The sequence below is a fragment of the Acinonyx jubatus genome, chromosome A2 (genome assembly GCF_027475565.1).
Source record: "Acinonyx jubatus isolate Ajub_Pintada_27869175 chromosome A2, VMU_Ajub_asm_v1.0, whole genome shotgun sequence".
NCBI lineage: Eukaryota > Metazoa > Chordata > Mammalia > Carnivora > Felidae > Acinonyx > Acinonyx jubatus.
Window position 1 is genome coordinate 70741522 of NC_069383.1, and position 20420 is coordinate 70761941.

General features: G+C 39.0%; 1 protein-coding gene across 2 annotated transcripts; it reads left to right on the forward strand.

Annotated features, from left to right (window-relative positions):
- Positions 1 to 4162: 4162 nt before the first annotated feature.
- On the forward strand, positions 4163 to 18087 carry BET1 (Bet1 golgi vesicular membrane trafficking protein). Of its 2 annotated transcripts, XM_015066535.3 has the most exons (5): positions 4163 to 4351; positions 8418 to 8542; positions 11055 to 11111; positions 12661 to 12694; positions 14407 to 18087. In XM_015066535.3, exons 1-5 carry the CDS (start codon positions 4333 to 4335, stop codon positions 14463 to 14465), a joined length of 294 nt encoding a protein of 97 aa, XP_014922021.1. In that variant the 5' UTR covers positions 4163 to 4332; the 3' UTR covers positions 14466 to 18087. The 2 variants fall into 2 exon arrangements, with proteins under 2 accessions (XP_014922021.1, XP_014922020.1); XM_015066534.3 differs by lacking the exon at positions 14407 to 18087 and having other exon boundaries at positions 4167 to 4351; positions 12661 to 12825.
- The last annotated feature ends 2333 nt before the right edge of the window (positions 18088 to 20420 follow it).

The window sequence follows — 20420 nt, forward strand, 5'->3', positions numbered from 1 at the left end:
TCTGGAGTCCTTCACATGGGGGGAGACTCAAACTAAAGCCTTCCAAGCTTTATGAGAGGCTCTCATGACCCCACCGGCCTTGGCCCTGCCAGATCCCACTAAGCCATTCCATTTGTTTGTAGCTGAGAAAGGGGGTGTAGCCAAGGGAGTTCTGACTCAGAACCTGCGACCTTGGCGCTGACCAGTGGCCTATTTATCCAAAAGGCTAGACCCAGTTGCTTCCGGGTGGCCCACATGCGTTCGACAGATCGCTGTCACCGTGCTACTAGTCAAAGACCAAGATAAACTAACCCTGGGACAGATGTTGCCTGTTACGGTGCCCCATGAAGGAGGCCTTACTGCGGGCTCCCCCAGAACGGTGGCTATCAAATGCTCGGATTACCCAGTATCAGGCATTGCTGCTCGACCAGCCCCAATACGTTTTTGTGCCCCCACAGCCTTAAACCCAGCTACTTTGCTGCCCAAAGGACTAGGCCCCCCTCTACATTCTTGTCCAGAGACCTTAGCGACAGTTTCGTCCCTCTGCTCCGATCTCACGGACATTCCCCTACAGGATCCTGATATCAACATGTTTTCAGACGGCAGTAGTTTTGTGTTTCAAGGGCAAAGGCATGCCGGTGCTGCAGTTACAACAAACCGCGAGGTTCTATGGCAACAGACCCTTCCCCCAGGAACCTCAGCCCCGTGCGCAGAGCTCATCGCACTAACTAAAGCCCTTGAAACTTGGTAAAAACAAGCCAGTTAATATTTATACACACAGCTGCTATGCCTTTGCAACTGTGCATGTGCACGGGTCCAACTATCAAGAGCGCGGCCTCCTCACAGCAGAGGGCAAGGACATCAAAAATAAAGCCGAAATTCTAGACCTTCTAACAGCCATCTAACCTGCAAGTCTCGCGATCATTCACTGCCCGGGACATCAAAAAGGCAACTCCCTAGAGGCATTCGGAAACTGCCTGGCTGACATGGGCAGTCTGGGAAAGCTGCCCTAACTGAAAGTAAAAGTGCTTTGGCACTACCGATCTTGATAGACCCCCTGCTTCCACCGGAGCCCAATTACACTCCTAAAGATGTGGAGTGGATCTCAAAAAAAGGAGGAAGTATGATACCAGGACAAAAGTGGTTTCAGGATCCTGAAGGTAAGATACTCTTACCCGCCTCACTTGGGCGATGCATGCATCTTCTCCACCAAGGAACTCATCTGGGAAAAACAAAGATGGCAGAATTGGTGCAGAAAAAGTTCAGGGCGGAAGAGCTGGGAAAAGAGATTGAGGAGACGGTTGAAAGATGTGTAAGTTGCGCCCAAGTAAATCGCGGTGCAAATAAGTTTTCAGAAGCTAAAAGAGATAGAGGAACTGAGCCAGGCCGGTTTTACTGAAATTAAACCAGGGAAATACAGATACAAATATCTGCTCGATTTTTTTTGGACACCTTCTCCAGGTGGGTTGAGGCGTTCCCCACTAAGTCAGAAATGGCTCAGGTGACAGTTAAAAAATTATTAAATGAACTAATTCCTAGAGTCGGGCTGCCTTTGAGCATAGGATAGGACAATGGTCCAGCCTTCACGGCACAGGTATTGCAGGGTCTAGCCAGAGCATTGGGAATAGATTGGAAATAACATTGCTCATATAGACCCCAGAGCTCGGGTCAAGTAGACAGGATGAATCGGACTCTAAAGGAGACCTTAACCAAATTGTCCCTTGAGACTGGCGAAAATTGGGTTGATGTTCTGCCTTTTGCCCTTTTGCGAGCACGTTGTACTCCATTTATCAAGGGATTGTCCCCTTATGAAATTTTATTTGGCAGACCTCCACCTATCTTGCCGAGGCTAGGGGATGACATAAAGGAACAGCTAGGACAGGACCACTTGTTGGCTTCACTTATGGCCCTGCATCTTGTACAAAAAGAAATAACTAATACCTTGAAAGAAGCCTTTGCCCATCCTCCTGTTCTTCCCCACCCCTTTCAACCAGGAGACTTAGTTTGGGTCAAGAGGCACGAGCCTAAACCCCTGGAGCCACGCTGGAAAGGACCACACACTGTGATCCTGACTACACCAATGGCCATGAAAATAGACGGTGTCTGAACCTGGATTCATCACTCTCAGGTTAAGAAAAACTGCGCGGAGGTGGGAACACCCAGGACTGATACAGGACCAGAGAACGAACAGCGATGGAAGGTTAAAAGGAATAATAGTCTGGGTTTGTATAATAAGCTTGGGAGACTGTGCGGAACTGCACCCCTTGTCTTTTTGGCCATACCAATGGGAACTCAGAGACCCTGTCACAGGGAAGGTGGTAACATCTAACGCCTCTCGTACTATGCCTTGTTTCTTGTTCGACCTGTGTGACCTGGTAGGAGAAGAACGGGGGTTGCAAACCTGGGCAAGAGCTCTCGGAAACATTGGGGAGAACAATTGTGGATGTGGAAATAAGGCACTAGAGCGAAATTTGGCTAAGATGCAGACAGAAAAAATGAATGTGAAGGAGAGGGTCAATACCACTGTGCCAAATGGGGTTGTGGGATGCTAGCCCCCTGGTTAACAGGACAGCACATTGACCCCCTAATTACTCTCCTTAGAACCCCGAACCCCCAATGTGAGGCCCAAGGAAAATGTAACCCAACACCAGCTCATCTATTTTTTCCTCATTCTGAGATACTGGGCACACTTGGGGCCTCCGAATGTATGATGTCATTGTGCCCTTGGGGTTCGCGACCAATTTTAACCCTAGAGGACCTCCAAGGGCAGGGTTGGTGCATACTGTGTCATGCCAACAATTCCGGATGAATTCGAGACACTCTCAGTTTGGTAAGGAACAATCTTAGAGCCAGGGAACGTGCCAGGGAGGCCAGCAATAATTGGTATCACTCTTGGTCCCCCTGACTCACATTGCTGCTCACCACCATAGCTGGGCCACTACTGTTGTTACTTCTCGGGTTAACTATCTGCCCATGCACTATCAATTGGTTAGTACAGTATGTCAAGAGGCGAGTTGGTGAAATAAAAATTATGACTAGGTCCAACTATGTCCCCTTAGTTCCTAATGATGAATCAAGGGATTGATTCACGGACAAGAAAAGGGGAAAATGTAAGGGTTAAATTGTAGTGTGGGGCTAACCTGTAGCCTTAAGAAATAAGAGTTTTGTTTTAACACTATAGGTTAAGAGATAACAGCCCTATCCTATCAAGGGGTGTATTAGTGTTTGGATTGGGGTAAGGGCCTGTTTGAACTGTTTCCACCTGGGCACTATTCCTTTGTTCTGTTCCCAGGTGATAAGATGATGTGGTCGGCTATAAAAACCCTGTACCCTGGCTGTTCGGGACCACACTCTGGTCAAGAGTGTCTGTCGGGACCGATCAGTTTGCCTTGCCTCTCATTGCAATAAACTTTGTTGTGACTGTCACTGGTTCCCATAGCATTGTTTCAGGAGTCGTGTGGATGCAACATTAACCCGGATTCCAGTACCCCCTTAACCTTGCCAACAGGCTCTTAAGCCCTTACTATTTCACACATGGTAATGTGCAATGTATCTCAATATCCTTTGTGTATGTTAGAAAGATCTGAGTGGGAGAGAGTTTAGGGGTCCTTTGGTCCTCAACAACTAATAGCCAATGTTCTTTCTAGAAATGCAACCAATCCAGTAACAGGTAACTAACTTATTAGTGCCTCCGGAAACCAGGTTCCTTTTATTAACCACTTTATTCCAAGCAAGAGTCCTATTCCAAGTGACCTGATTTTTCTAACTACTGTGTGACCCAGCACAAATTTGTTACCCTCTTCCTTTCCTTCTGTGGGTCTCAGATTACTTATGTATGAGATCATTATCTTGAATAAAGTTTTCCTGGACTTTCCCTGAACTGACTCTAGAGGTCCGAGGAAGTAAGAGGAGGAATCAGGAAGTCTGAGAAGGGCAGATCAACGGGGTTCAACTCGGTAGGCAACAAGCTGAGAGTAACGTCCGGGAAGCCGCGAGGCCAGCAGCAAAAACCCAGATCTTGAGAACCTGAGTCGGAGCCGCCCCAGCGCTCGCGCCTCTTCCGGAAGCCATGCCCACTCCAGGAGCCCGGTTCACGCCAGGCTCCTGTTTCACTACCTGTGTCGACGGTGAACTACATTTCCCAGAATGCCATTCAAGCCGCCTCGCAGGGCAGTGATAAGTGCCTGGGTGACGCCATCACCCGGCGCGCTGTTTAGCGTCCACTGATGTCGTGGCGCTTTGGAGAAAAAACTTGGTGTTTCTTCGGGCCCTGGTTCTGAAGACGCCGTCTGGGGGGCCCGTGGCTCCTTTCTACCCACCTCTCCTTCTGCTTTTTTTCCCTACTGTGGCAGGATGAGGCGTGCAGGCCTGGGTAAGAAGAGGGCTGAGGTTCGAAGTTCGGGGACCCTAGAACTGGCCGTACTGGGTGCGGGGATGTGGAAGGAAACCGGACCGGTCTTATGTCACTGGAATCTGGGCCAGAAAACAGGATGTATTGGAAGGGTCTTTGGAGGCGGTGCCGAGTGGAAACACACCATTTGTCCCAGATCCAAAAGCTTTTCTTTAGTTTGGTTCAGTCCTAAGTTTGAATGGTAGGTTTATAGAGTAGCGGAGGAATGGGGGTGGGGTATGTCCAGGTGCCAACTCAATAGTCAAGGTTGTTTTTTTTAATTGTTAATGACTGTCAGAGTGATTATGAAAACCGCTGGGTTTCCCGAATTCCGGCTTCGGTTTCTCGTATTGTACTCGTCCTGGGTGTTAGTTTTTTCAGAAGCGAAATTTGAAGAATGAATGTTGCACGCGAAGCACACTAACAATCATATTAAACTGGTAAAAGTGAGTTACAAAGGTAAACGTACATGTCGTTACTGTTAAAGACTGTAGTGTGTAACACTGGGGGCAAAGGCCATTTTATCCAGAACATTTCTTATCTGAGTCTTGCTCCACTGTGAAAACTTAGGAAAGAGGTTCACCAAGCACAAGGACTTTTAAGGGGGCCATTATAACGCACAGCTAATAAAACAGCATTTTCTGGTTTTTGAAGCTCTCTAGTAAGAGATACTTTTTTAAAAAACCTGCTAAATCGGGGTACAGTATACCTGAGAAAATACATGGAATATTTGAAAAAAGGGAATGTTGCTTTTTTCAGTTGTTACAATTAGAGGAAAAAAAAGTTTTTCAAAAGTGCCAGGTATTTAAAATTAGTGAAATTTTCCAGTAACTTTTTTTTTTAAATTTTTTTTTCAACGTTTATTTATTTTTGGGACAGAGAGAGAACATGAACGGGCGAGGGGCAGAGAGAGAGGGAGACACAGAATCGGAAACAGGCTCCAGGCTCTGAGCCATCAGCCCAGAGCCTGACGTGGGGCTCGAACTCCCGGACCGCGAGATCGTGACCTGGCTGAAGTCGGAGGCTTAACCGACTGTGCCACCCAGGCGCCCCACAGTAACTTTAGACGTATACGTTGATTAAAAAATTGTATGAGGAAGAGCTTTTGAAAAATACAGCTTTTATGAATACTTGAATCATAGAAAGTTGGCCAAGTAACTTGTAGGGGAAAAATAACTAATTTTGAACAGTTTTATATGCTTAATTTTTTTCTTTTTATCATTAATGACATTTATTGTGTACTTGAGTAAGCTATAAGTGTACAGTTAATTGTGGCCCTGTTTGTGCTCCCAGAGCTTCCAGTCTAGATGGTGAGTAGGAACATGTACAAAGATAAATTATGGTATAAGTGATAACTGTGCATCCAAATACTGAATAAGTTCTACAGCTAGTGTCTCAGAGGTTTCAGAGATAGAGCACTGCATACTTTGTGGAGATATCAGAACTTGGCACTAGAGCTTGAATAATGGAGGGTGAGACAGGCAAGTTCCAGTTGGAAACCAGACTCCCCCCTCCCCTATTCCTACCCCCCCCCCCAAAGTTGTAGGACTAGAATTATGAATAGTGTGTTTAAGGGTTATCATTAAGCCAGTTTGATTGAAGTAGGAGACATGGAACCAGAACCACATTGAGGAGATCTTTTGAGTGACGGCCAAGGAGTTTGGATCTCAGCAATAGGTCCTTTGGGCCCTTTGAATGTTTTTTTTTCTTTTGTTTTGTTTTTTTGTTTTGCAGCAGTGTGCCATCATTTAAATTGCAGGAAACAAAGTGACTTGAGAAGTTGTGGTTCTTAGCCCTGACTGTACATTATAATCACCTGGAGAGCTTTTAAGGCATTGATACCTGGACTGCAGCCCAGACTAATTACATTAGAATCTCTAGGATGGATATGGATAGAGCTTTTGTTTTGTTTTTGAAGCTCCCTTGTAGTTGAGTGGAAAGACAAGGCGTTTACTTAAGTGTCTATTGTTATCATTTACACTGGTGTGCTGTGATTGTAATTTTTTTAAATTCTGTGTGTTGTTTTGTTTTGTATCAGTGTGTATTGGCCTGGAATTTTAAACTTGGGATAAATATTGAAGCTGATAGATATTCATGTGGAACACTTCACATGAATCTCTAAATGATTTGGCTCAGTTATTGATAGAAACTACCTAAAAGAAGTAGCATATATCTAAATGGACAAAGGCTAAGGATGATCTTTGGCATTCACTAGCTTTCCTACAACTTTTCATACTATATTTGGAGAGTTTTATGGATGGTGTGTCAGCAGTTGAGGGAAAATTTGGGAAATGCAAATCTTTCTACCCTGGAACACACTTGTTTAACATTTTGTTGTGGTTTCTGTGGTGGTGGAAATTGTGTGTCTGCTGCATATAAAGTACTCATTAGGTACAGGGGATATAAAAGTATGATACACTGTCTCTGCCCTCAAAGAAGTTTATGGTTCCATTCTTGAGAAAGGCAGGCTCATTCAAAGTTGAATAACAGTGAATTCAGATTCTATTTAATTCATTTACAAGTATTTATTGAGTGTGCCTTTGTGTGTGTGTGTGTGTGTGTGTGTGTACACATTTGTGGGGGATATATAGCCATAAGTGAAACAAATTTAGTTTTTGCCCTTGTAGAACTATCTAGAGTGTGATATTACTGTTATGTACAGCAAGAGCTGTAAGAATTCAGAGGGAGTTTCACCTTTTAGAGAAAGTGAGGTTCCTGCTGTGTCTTGAAAGAGCTTCCATTTTACACTTCAGCCATCCTTCAACTACCAGCACTGACTGCTGCTTCCTACCCTTCCATCTTTTACTGTCCCTGTTGCCCCATCTACGTTTTGAGTTTATAGAGACCTAGTCTCTGTATCATCCCTTCCTCATTTCTCCATTGTAACTACTTCAATGCCTGTCCAGTATAGACCCCATATTCCGTATCTTAAACCTCTCTTTTGTCAAGCAGTCTCGGCCTTTTGGAGCTCTGTTCGTCAGCCCCAGTGCTGTAAATCTCTTGATGAAATTCTTGATCAATCCAACGATGCAGGTTCTCACGGGCTAACTCAGGCTGATGAGTCCTTCTTCAGAAAAATCACACATTCAGGAGGATTGAAACCACCACAGTGTGTTGCCTCGGCCAGGATTATTTTCTCACCCTAGGATCCGTGTAGTCCTAGTCACTTTCCCTCATTATTCTCCTTACTGCTTTTTCCAAATGATACCGTTCCTTAAAGACAGCCTTATCTCTTCCTTTACTGAGAAAACTGATTGTATCAACTGTCTTTTGAAAACGTGGTTAAATAAGACCCTCAACTATGCTTTCCTCTCTCAATCCTTTAGCATATTTATATATAGATTCACTCTTCAGGCTCACTCCACCCATTTGATTGCCTGGTGAATATCAAGTACTTTATTAGGTAGTAGCTGGGACTGTGTATTCTGAAGTGCAATTCCACAGACGATAAGCTCCAAAAAGTAGTACCTAGAAAGAACAATGGATCTGACACATGGAAGTTTCTGAAATATTTGTTGAATGAATTCCCCTCTTAATTCTCAGGTAATGTTCTCCATAAGTTATTTTCCATAAGTTCTCTCTTCTATTTAAAAGAAAGAAATGCAAATAAAGGACCCTCCCTCTGCCATGAGCTCTTTCCTGCTACATTTATCCTCTTGCTCCCTTTCCCTTCGTAGCTAAGCTTCTTCAATGGATAGTTGAGACTTACTTTTAGATCCTTTTTAAAAGTTGTAGTTTTATGGAGAGGGAATGTATCCTGAATATCCTTGTAGATCAGTGCCTACTTTAGTGTCTTGTGGGCAATTAATAAGCAATCAATAAATAAGTATAAAACAAATTGAATATTCTTTGCTTAAAAGAGGGCATTAGAAAAGAATTGTTTTGATCTCCATTTGGTTATTAATTTTTAAAATTCCTTTGAAGTGTGAATGTTATAGACATATGTGGTCTGCACCGCCCTCCAGGGGTCTTTTTTGGTTCTTTTCTATCAAGGCTTCAAAGGTGGCTTGTTTTTGCTACAACTCTACTGTGACTCTGATCCTTGCAGGTGAAGGAGTACCTCCAGGCAACTATGGGAACTATGGGTATGCTAACAGTGGGTACAGTGCCTGTGAAGAAGAAAATGAGAGACTCACTGAAAGTCTGAGAAGCAAAGTAACTGCTATAAAATCTGTAAGTACGTAACAGATGATATACTTTCCAATTTGTGTATTTATGTATACATATGTACTTATAAACTATTTGTTGGTATCATATGGAGGAATTCAGTTACCCAAGTTGTGTATAGTTCAGTGAGGTCAAAGTACACTCAAAATTTAAACATGATTTGAATAGAAGATTAAAAGTGTGGCCAAATCAAAACATAATGGTACATTTATTTTTTTTAGCTGTGTGTGTGTGTGTGTGTAAATCTACAGTACTATATGTTGTCTGTAGTAATGTCTCAGAGCGGTACATCTTCCACCCCCAAGCAGTTCTTCTCCTGACTTTTGTTCTTCTAGTATACTAAGCTACATATCTCAGTGTTTCTATCTTTGTACATCACGTTAGTCACTGAGTTTTGTGCTTCCTTCTTTCTGTTTCTACTTTTCTATTCCTGATACTATCCCCTGGTTTTCGTAGGCAAAGTATGGAGAGAGCCTCGTAACCTATTTGTTCCTCATTTTTTGCATGTTCCGCCATCTTTTTGGAGTGTTTGTAAAATTGCATCCTTTGCTCCCAGAAGTCTTCAGTGCCTTCCCATGATGTAAGAATAAAATCCATACTCTGTAGCTTGGTTAAATGGGTCCTTTAGAGATTATCCACAGCTTATCAGACCTTATCTCCTACACTTCTGGAATGTGTATATGTTTTCTGCCAGACAAATTAGAGAATCTCTCGTCCTGTGCATGGTGTCACTTGCACTCCCACATCTTTGATCATACTCTCCCTTTACTGGGGAGGTGTCCTTTCCCTCCTTACATTGGCCAAAGCCTTTAATAGTAAAGGCTCCACTTCTCTGCACTCCTTCCTTCCTGCAAGCTTTACCTAATTACCACATCAAAAGTAACTCTTTTCCTTGTGAACATAAGACAGTTTGCACCATTTCTACAGCATGTATTGCATAGGAATCTGCATTGGGATTATTTGTATGTAAAAGAAATTTACCAGAATGTAGAGTTTTCTGTTTTTATTTTTATCTTTCACACAGCACCTAAGCATAATTCATTATCAGTGGTATTGAGTTTAACATGTGTTAAGTAAAAGAATTACAAAAATATGATTTTAACAGTGTATGTAATTGATTCTGTATTACAGTAAACATGCTATAAACTCATAGAGCCTTCAGTAGAAACTCATGTTGCTAAAACTTAATTGGTATTTCATTAGTCTTTGGAAAATACAATTGTGTTCAGCCTGGATACTAATAACATTCTGAAAAGAGTGTTGTTTTCAAAGTCATATTAGATCAAAAAGAGTTGATCTACAAACTAAGTAATACTGTATAATGTTAACAGTTTAGAAAATCAACATTGATAGAGAATTATTTATTTTTAACTCTGACATTGATAATTTAGCTCCTTATTGGAAGAAAGCTTTACCCCCCCCCCCCCCCCCGGGAAATTTCTTTCCTTGTCATGAATGACAGTTGTAGAAAGTAGTTGGGTGATTTGGGCTATTTGGCTTTATAGTTGCTTTATTATCTCTGGATTGTTAAATTTGGGGGAAAAGCTCATGTTCTGATCTATAGAATTCTAGTGTGATTTTGTGTATCACCTCATATACTTTCCACACAAGAGAAGTTGAGAACAATATTTGCAATGGTTTGCCAAGATTTTCATTTGTTGCTTGTAATTTATCCAAATATCTTGGAAGTGAAGCCTTTAAGGAATTTGTCATATAAAGTATTGAATAGGCTTTGGTCTGAATAACAGCCATAATCACTTAAATTGTATTTTTTTAAGGCTCGGCTGAGCCTTAACAATAACTTGTCAATCTTTTTCCAGTTTATTGTCATACTTTAAAGGAAAACTTTTAGAATCTAGGGCACCCCATGACTTAGTTAAGCCTCCTATTCTTGATTTTTGGCTCAATTATGATGTCATGGTTCATGAGACCGAGCCCTGCATTGGGCTTTATGCTGACAGCACAGAACCTGCTTAGGATTCTCTTTCTCTCTCTCTCTCTCTCTCTCTCTGTGTCCCTCCCCTGCTCATTCTCTCTTTCTCTCAAACATTTTTAAAAAAGAATCTGAATAAATAACTAGTTTAGGCATATATTCAAAGTAATGTCCCATGTAGATTTGAATTGATAATATAGGTACTTATATATATCTCTTAAAATGTAAAGAAGAAAATATACATATAAATGCTGTTGTATGAATAATATAAAGAGAGGAAGAAGAAAGCATGCAAGGATAAGAGAACCAGAGAGAAGTGTGTACCAAAATTAAAAGATGGAATTGAATATTAAGATGAAATCAAAATGAAGAGCAGGGAGACAATATCCATAGTTGGGAAACAGTAGAAATTCTAAATTTATTTTCCTTTAATGTCAGTGGAAAAATTATCAGAAAAAACTATATGTAGTTTATAGTTTTAGAAGACAGTTTTGAGAAAATGTGTATGCTTAGAATGGCATTTTACTCTATAACACTTAAATGCCATTATGTGAGTAATAATGCATGTGTCTTTTTTTTTAATAGCTTTCCATTGAAATAGGCCATGAGGTTAAACATCAAAATAAATTATTAGCTGAAATGGTAAGTGGTTGTGACTTTAAATTTAAGAAAGTTGATCTAATATTCTCAAATTTAGTCTGTTAATCAGGAATAATATCATTTTAACTCTTATCCATTTTGAAATTAATCTAGAGATCATAAGTTCTGGATTCTGGTCTATTTGTATCTCATTGCTTTGAAATAACTAATAGGTTTATTCATTCTTGCATTTTTCATCTTCCCTAACACACTGTGAGTAGGAGGAGGAGGTGGAAGCCATTGTATTTTTAACCTTATGTTTAAAACACTGTTAAAGACTCAGGAAGAATGACTGTTTTGAGTGTTCTTGGAGATCTCAATGGATACTGACTACCAAGTAATCAAAAAGCACTTCATATCCATCCAATTGATTGTCTTTCATGTAATGTGAGCCTATTTCTATTTGATCTCCTAGGGATCACTTCTGAACAAATCAATAAGATTTGAACATAGTAACATCCCAGAGCCTTTTATCTCTCCAGTCTAAGGGAGCTCAGCAACATATACCTTTCTTTGTAGAACCTCTTTCCATTCTTTAATATTTATTTCGAATGTCAAATTTCTCTAGACCTTCCCTAGTTTCTCCACTTGCTTTTAAAATTGTGTTATTCAGAAATCATATGTCATTGAAAGCAATGTTCTTATGGAGGTTGTGCATTCAAATCACTGGGGAACTTTCTGTAAGTGTTTATGCTAGTTCTCAACCTAAATAGATTTTAGGGGGAGGGACCTACATATATGTATTTTGGAAAAAGAAAAGTGTCCCAGGTGATTGTGATACATAACCCTGGTGAAGAGCTATAGATCTAAAGTGCTTGAACTACATAGAGCCCGAGCTGTGCAAATGCTGTCCTTATGCTGGGGCCTTTACATCTTAGGATACTGAGATTTCTGTGAAAGTGCAGTATTTCTAATCTACACCTAGTCCTCTCATCTTTAGGACTTTTCCAGTTTCCAACTATGTTTTAATATGGTAGTTTTCCCCATCCATATTTGGAGTCTTAACCACATTTTACTACCTTTACATGATATTCTCTTAACTTTTAATAAACTCTGCTGTACTTCAAAGTCAGCTATCTGAATTAAAGAATCTTAAAAGTAAAGTACCTTTAACTGCTAACCATATTAAACTTTAGATGAATTATCGTACTGAATTACTGAAAGCAACCAACCATTTGCCCTTTGAGAGCAATGCCCCAACAAAAACTGAGAATCAAACACCTGTATGATAGTAGACAAACTACTTACCTTTATTATTAGTGTCTTAATTCACACAATTGGAAAAAGACCTAAATAGTTTGGGATTTTGAATTACTCTGATGCTGAAAGAAATGTTTATTCGATGAAAGAGCTTTTTATTCATTGAGAGAATTACTCTATTTTGCACAGAGTAATCAGGCTTGATTACCCAAGTTATAAACAGGCTCCTGAATTGATTAAACACTAAAAATTTCATTAAAAATGTATTCTAAGAACAGTATATTCAATTACTTAAATGTGCATATGTACAATATTAGAATCTAACTATTTTGTTTTCCTTTTCTGCTCATAGGATTCACAGTTTGATTCTACAACTGGATTTCTAGGTAAAACTATGGGAAAACTGAAGATTTTATCTAGAGGGAGCCAGACAAAGCTGTTGTGCTATATGATGCTGTTTTCATTGTTTGTCTTTTTTGTCATTTATTGGATTATTAAACTGAGGTGATGCAAGTAAGTGTGAGTTTGGGATTTGTTCCAACTTAACTGTTTGGAGTACCATTTTGGTAAAAAATCAGCATCAAAACATTCCTAATTTTCAAATATTGACTTTTTCCATTGACGGTTACAGAATTGTGCTTGTTTTATAAATCACATTAGGTAATACAGTACTCTTTGAATACTGTTTCTTAATGATTAATTTTTTGCCCCTATTTTCAGGGGTACTGAGATGGGCTGAAGTCAGTCTGGCCCTAAGAATTTTTTTCCTGTTGTTTGCCATCAGATTAAATAGCCGTATAATACTCTGTTGTTAGCATAAATGTAGGTTTATGTTCCCGTGAAGAAACTTAGTGGGAGAATAACAGAATGCCTGGAGAGCCTGATGTTGAGCTCTTGAGGTAGTGAACAAGTTTGTGATTGAATGCTATATGTCTTTTCCCAAGTTGTCATCAACCCTGATAATGTATTCCCCTTTCTTCCTTCATTTGGTTAAAATTATAGGCTGATTTCCTCTTACATAAGTTTTCCTCACAAGTTTTGATGATAATGACTTCTCGTGCTCCTCTGCCCAAGGACCTCATCTTTTACTAAAGCTTGTTATTTTGGCATATTTCTTGTAGGGCCCAAAACAAATGTATACTCTAGTTGTTGTTTTTTGTTAACTTTATACACACCATTGACTTGGCTTATAATAATTTTATGATTTTAGCTGCTTAGGTAGGCCATTTGGTTATAATTTGTGATAGAATAATGTGAAGCTAAAGTAATTGCTAAGCTCCGAGTGGAAATAAAATTAACTGCCTCTGCTTTATTATGTGTTCAAAATAGATATTGAAAGTACTCAGGCATTGAATTTGGGGTTAAGAGTATTGTTGCTTTAATCCAGTATGTTTGTTTGTGGAAAGGAAAACAAAGATGGATAGAAAGAAATAGTAAAATGTTCTTAAATACTCTGTATTGCTACTGTTTGGGATTTGCCCATTGATGGGCTCTAAAAATAAAATTTTTAATGAAATATATTGTCTTTGTTGCCTCTTTGTTCAAGTGTTTTTGGTTTTTTTTTGTTGATGTTTTTACATAGAATCTGAGACATGGTCCTGAAAACAGATCCCAAACAAAATCAGGAAAAGTTAATATATTTGTATTATTTCAGAATTTGCTTCAAACAAATGACATAAATCATGACTTCAGTTTGAAAAATCTCTTTCTTTGTATTTTCAGTTGTAAGTCTATTATCTTTGATTTTGCTGAGTGTGCAATCCTTTTTGCTCATCCTTAATTACCTATCAATTCAGGTCCTGTCTTTGGCTGTGTTTATCATCAGGCCTCTACTGGACAGGTGGAAACACCAGAACTGAGAGGGGTTAAGTGACTTTTCATATAAGAGGCCGGAGGACTTATGATGTGATACATAAGGGACTCTGGTTTGAGTTAGATGACCTGAGTTCAGATCACCATTCCTTAACTTGCTCAGTCCCTGTTTGGGACTGTTTCTTCATTCTTCATTCACCTATTTCCTAGGATTGTTGTGAGAGGTAAATAATTTATTGAAAATACATGACACATAATAAATATTAGTTCTCCCTATTGTTAACAGACGCATCAGATATTTTACAAGACAACATGTTGGTGTCAGGCTTTGAGATGATGCTGTGACTTCCAAGTGGACATCCCTATCAGAGATTGATTCAGTTTTGAAGAATTATTTAACTGTGTACTCTGTGCCAACTGTGTGACATCAGAGCTCAGGGAAGACTCAAAAATCATTGTCAATAATTAAAATTGCAAAAGGAAGAAGGCCAAAGAAAAATGACTAGAAGATGGAAACAAGAGAACCAACAATGGGAATAAATGAAATATCAAAGCCTTGGGAAAACCAGTGATGGCAAGTGGGGGATGGATTTCAAGATTAAGGTTTGGCTGTTATATGACAGTCTTTGTAAAGTATTAAAACACTATTTAAATGTTAGATATTATCAAGGAGGTGGGGATTTCAGGAAATGGGGTTTGGGGGCGATGTAAAAGTGATTCTCATAGCTGCACTGTCCATTTCTTATTTTACAATGCTTTCTAAAAACTGCCTAAAACAGGTTGGCTGAGATCCCTGGCAGGCAGCAGACTTCTCTGGAAGGGCCTGTCCCTGCCCCCTCAGAGATTCTTCTGGCAGCACCATTTCTTCCTTTTGTTTGGAAACCCCTAGCAAAAAGTACTCCCAGAAATAAAAGTGGGGAAACACCTCAAATATGGAAAAGTTTTAGCCCTTCATAATCCTTCACAAGCCCATTGCTAACTCTATAGTACTTTATTGCTATAGATGTCTAGGAAGTTGATTATAACAATTCAGGCAAAATATTCACATAGTTTTTATTCGGACAGTGTAAGACTTTCAGATATTTGGGTGGTGGGTGACACACTATATATTCTATATTTTAAAGGGTGGAGAAAATTGAGGAAGCAATTTATAAAAATCCCAAATGTCCACATTTTTCTGCCAAGTATCTAGTCACTTCATTTCAGTATGAGTTGGTCCTTGGAAGTATGCTAACACATTTGCACAGAAAAGAAAGCACTACTTACCTGCACCATCCCCTTTGGATACAAGGTGTAGGTCTCTACAATGAGGAGAGGGAGAATTACACATATTATTGATAGAATTTAAATTGGCATGCAAATTAATTCTTGGATACTACTGGAACAGAGAATAGTCGTTAAATCTAAAACAAATATGCACCATCTTAAACATCAGAATTCTGGAGCAGAAAACCCAGCACCTGCATCCATAGAAAGCTGGTTCTATAAAATAAACTAGTTGTCCTATTTTTTCAATGCTCTTAAATTTCAAATTATATGTATTGAATTTGCTTCCTTGTAGAGAAAGTGGGAAAGGCGCTTGATAATTTAGGTTCATTCAGTTAGTAAATAACTTCATCAGGCTATACTGATGAATAACCTTTGACTATTTACTGGGAAGCAGAATAGCACCAGAGCTAAGACTGAGAGCTATGAGGTCACACTGGCTGAACATAAATCCTGGTTCCCACTCATAAGTTTGGGTGGATGACCTCTCCACCTCAGGTACTCTCTTTGTAAAACAGGAAGAAAAATTGTATATAGGTAGTGGTAACACAGCATTACTGTGCTAATTAAGTGATATTACTTGTAAAGAAATTAGAATGGGTTCCTGGGACTCAGTGGTAGATGTTGCCTTTGTGGTCGGACGCTTAGAAATCTAATCGGTCACACTCACCCACATGTTGCTGAAAAAATTTCTCCCCGCTGCCTGGCCTCCCCGCCCCGCCATCCTGCTACAGAAGGAAGCTGCTGTCTTTCCTCTTCTAGTGAGGGGTCCCCACTTTCTGGAAGTTAGTTCAATTAGGTTTCTTTGCAGCCTCAGCAATCTGATGGAATTAAAAAAAAAAAAATTTAACGTTCATTCATTTTTTGAGAGAGACAGAGCGTGAGTGGGGGAGGGACAGAGAGAGAGGGAGACGCATTATCTGAAGAAGGCTCCAGGCTCTGAACTATCAGCACAGAGCCCGACGCAGGGCTCGAACCCACGGACCGTGAGATCATGACCTGAGCCAAAGTTGGACGCTTAGCCGACTGAGCCACCCAGACACCCCTGATGGAATTAAAAAAAAAAAAAAAATCTATGATATTTTAGTGTATCTATCTTATTTACATTATTAGAATGAAAGCAACGGAGTTCAGCTTTGGAAGCAGAAGTCTGAAGAGAGAAACTTAGAAAGTTGTCTACCTGTAGAGGTTTGATGAAACAGTTGATAAACATTCTATTTCCTTTTACTTTCTCTACAGTTATATTTTTTAATTCTATTTTGAAACTTACTTAACTGTATGAAGTACAGGGCACAAATGATTTTCTTTTTTTTTTTAATTTTTTTTAAATGTTTGTTTATTTTTGAGAGAGACAGAGTGTGAGCAGGGGAGAGGCAGAGAGAGGGAGACACAGAATCCGAAGCCTCAGCAGAGAGCCTGATGTGGGGCTCGAACTCACAAACCTCAAGATCATGACCTGGGCCAAAGTCAGACACTTAACAGACTGAGCCCCACAAATGATTTTCTTTTTCATTTACAAAGTGCCAACTAGTTATTCTCACAGTAAATATTGGATAACATTTTCTTGCTCTTACATATAGGGTCTTTTGTTGGGGTATTTATTTTGTTCTATTCAGTTTTCTATTCTTGTACCAGTAACACACTATTTTAATTATTGGACTTTTGTAGTATTTTCATAGTTAATAGATACCTATTCATTCTTTCTGATGAACTTCATTATACTTTGATGATATTTTAATAAAGCAGAGTGGATTTTTATGAGAACCACGTTAATCTTTTATAATATTCTCTGAAGAAAATCTCCAAAATGTTTCCCTAACTGGAAAGTTGGATTCTGACTCCAAGCAAATTTCTCATTTCATTTCATTACATATTAATATTTAATGGTATAGCCCCAGAAACCAGCTTTCTGGGGCTGGGAAGGGTAGGAGGGTGATTTATAGTAATTTTTTATTTCTTTGGTGTAAATATTCCCACCACACTTGATTTCAATCTACCAATGTGACATCACTGAACACAGTTGTGAAAATATCTGCACAATTGGCTCTCATGAGCTGGTACAAGGTACTGTAGCATACCACTGGCTATATTGATGACAAATATTCTTTTAAAAGATGTATAAATTACTTGTTTTTTAGATGAGGACATCTCACTTAAATTTTAATAGAAAACAAAATTAGGCAACATGAAGTTAAATTGATAAATTAACTTGAGAATAGTATTTTTCAAAGACAGTGGACTCTTAGAAGATCATTTGTGCATTTTGCATGTCAACCTTTTCTTAATTTGTATACGTAAATTCATGCTACATTTATGGACCTTCCATCCTTTGACAGTTCAAGTTCTGTATATGAATCGTATACAAAAAGGGTAGGTGATTATTGTCATTCTCCATGCTTTTCCCTGCAAGTGGATGTTCAAACAGAGTGCAAGGGTCGCTCTGTATATTTAAAAAAGCTTTTTTCTCTTTAGAAAAGTATTGGCTTCTGGGGCGCCTGGGTGGCTCAGTTGGTTGAGCGACCAACTTCGGCTTAGATCATGATCTCGCAGTTTGTGAGTTCAAGCCCCGTGTCAGGCTCTGTGCTGACAGCTCAGAGCCTGGAGCCTACTTCAGATTCTATGTCTCCCCCTCTCTCTACCCCTCCCCTGCTCACACTCTGTGTCTCTCTGTCTCTCAATAATAAATAAACGTTAAACAAAATTTTCTTTAAATAAAAAAAAAGAAAAGTATTGGCTTCTAAAGTTTATCTTAGCTGAAGAGTTCAACTCACTGGGTCTCACCGTTTTAGAAGAATTTTTCACAAGCCTTTGAAGGACTACCATATAAACTGAAGAGACTTGCAAAGTGCCAGGACCAGGTCTTAAGATAATCTTTCCTTACTTTTCAAAATGAACAGAAAGATAGAAAAACACAATATGTTTTAATAAAAACATTATCCACAAACTACATGTGAGATTCTAAAATTCACATAAGCTTAATAATTTATAACTTTAATAGCTACAAATATAACCATATTATCCATTGTAAATGTAAGTATTCTACAAAGTTTCTATGATGTTTATAAAGAAAAATAAATGTTTATTGTTTTCTTTTTAGTAATTAAGTCAACTTTGCTAACTTCAACAAGGGTCTAATATTATGTAATTCTATAAAAAATTGTTCCTACCATGCTTTTTCAAAGATCCACAATCATGGTGTGATTCACATTAAAGCAGACAGCTGAATCTGACTTTCTCAGTACTTAATAGCTTCTCTCATGACCACAGTGAATTTGGAAATAACAAAAAAACCCATACCTGGAAAAAAAAAAAAGGTCCACATAAAACAGATTTTAATAAACAGTGAAAAACTTTGTTAGGTCATCAATTTATATTTTAAAAGAATATTTATAATTATTCCTTTCTCCTCAACTTTCTTATTAATGAATAGTCCCAAAAACCAATAACTTATTAAGCTTTCTGCATTATTCAATAATGCATTGGCTTTAAACATATATTCTTTACTTTCAAGGAAACTGGAGCATAAGTGTTATGTGAGATAAACTGTACGCAGAAAAGTTATTGGAATAAAATGCTTTAGTCTGCTTATAGACAGATTTAATGTTTAGCATTTTAAAGCCTCCTTTTAAAGTATTGTAATTTCACATTTATGTATATTTATTTAATATATTATTTAAACATTATTTAAACAAAATTAAAGGTAAGTTGGGTTTCTTTTGTTTGTGCATGCGTGTGCACACACACACACACACACACACACACACCAGTTTTCCAGGGAGAATAAATACGTTCCAGTGATTTTTGTTAAAGATGGCCATACTACCAGATTAAAATTCCTTCAGTGATTAATGGATTATCTTCCAGGTTATTGCTCAAAAGACAAGAAAATTTCTTTTTTTTATCTTTAAGACAAGAAAATTTCTGGGGTTGCTTGGGTGACTTAGTCGGTTAAGCGGCCAACTTTGGTCATAATCTCACGGTTCGTAGGTTCGAACCCTGCCTAGGGTTCTGTGCTGACAGTTCAGAGTCTGGAGCCTGCTTCAGATTCTGTGTCTCCCTCTCTCTCTCTGCCCCTCCCCTGCTCTCTCTCTCAAATAATTAAACATTAAAAATAATTTTAAAGACAAAATTTCTGAATGGTGTGTGCTAGTCGGCTCCCTTGGATTCTCTTTACTTTTTCTGGATTTACTTCTCACAATTAAATAATTTAAATTTAATTTTAAGCTATTTCTCAAATAGTTTCTAGAATTCATAGAGGGAGCTATTTAAGTGGGATCAATGCGGATAGAGAACATTCTTATTGATTACACACTGTTTCATCTTCAAAACTTCCACAAAATTACTTTTGAAGGCCCAGCAGAAACAGCATGAGGGCATTGGCATATTTAAGACTCTGGCAGAAAACTAGAAAAGCACAAAAATTTTCTTTGCACTCCCAATCAGGGTCACAGAGAGCAAGTGGCAACACCAGACTCCTTACTGTGAACTTCTTTGCAGGTGAGATAAGACAACTTGCTTAACACAAAATTGTTTTTTTTTTATATGAAATTTATTCTCAAATTGGTTTCCATACAACACCCAGTGCTCATCCCAAAAGGTGCCCTCCTCAATACCCATCACCCACCCTCTCCTCCCTCCCACCCCCCATCAACCCTCAGTTTGTTCTCAGTTTTTAACAGTCTCTTATGCTTTGGCTCTCTCCCACTCTAACCTCTTTTTTTTTTTTTTTTCCTTCCCCTCCCCCATGGGTTCCTGTTAAGTTTCTCAGGATCCACATAAGAGTGAAACCATATGGTATCTGTCTTTCTCTGTATGGCTTATTTCACTTAGCATCACACTCTCCAGTTCCATCCACGTTGCTACAAAAGGCCATATTTCATTTTTTCTCATTGCCACGTAGTACTCCATTGTGTATATAAACCACAATTTCTTTATCCATTCATCAGTTGATGGACATTTAGGCTCTTTCCATAATTTGGCTATTGTTGAGAGTGCTGCTATGAACATTGGGGTACAAGTGCCCCTATGCATCAG

Bases quoted from the DNA above. Each gene is read 5' to 3' on its own strand.
- BET1 (XM_015066534.3), top strand. The intron at 8,543-11,054 runs GTAAGTACGTAA...TTTTTTTAATAG, and splicing joins AAGTAACTGCTATAAAATCT to CTTTCCATTGAAATAGGCCA. The intron at 11,112-12,660 runs GTAAGTGGTTGT...TTCTGCTCATAG, and splicing joins ATAAATTATTAGCTGAAATG to GATTCACAGTTTGATTCTAC.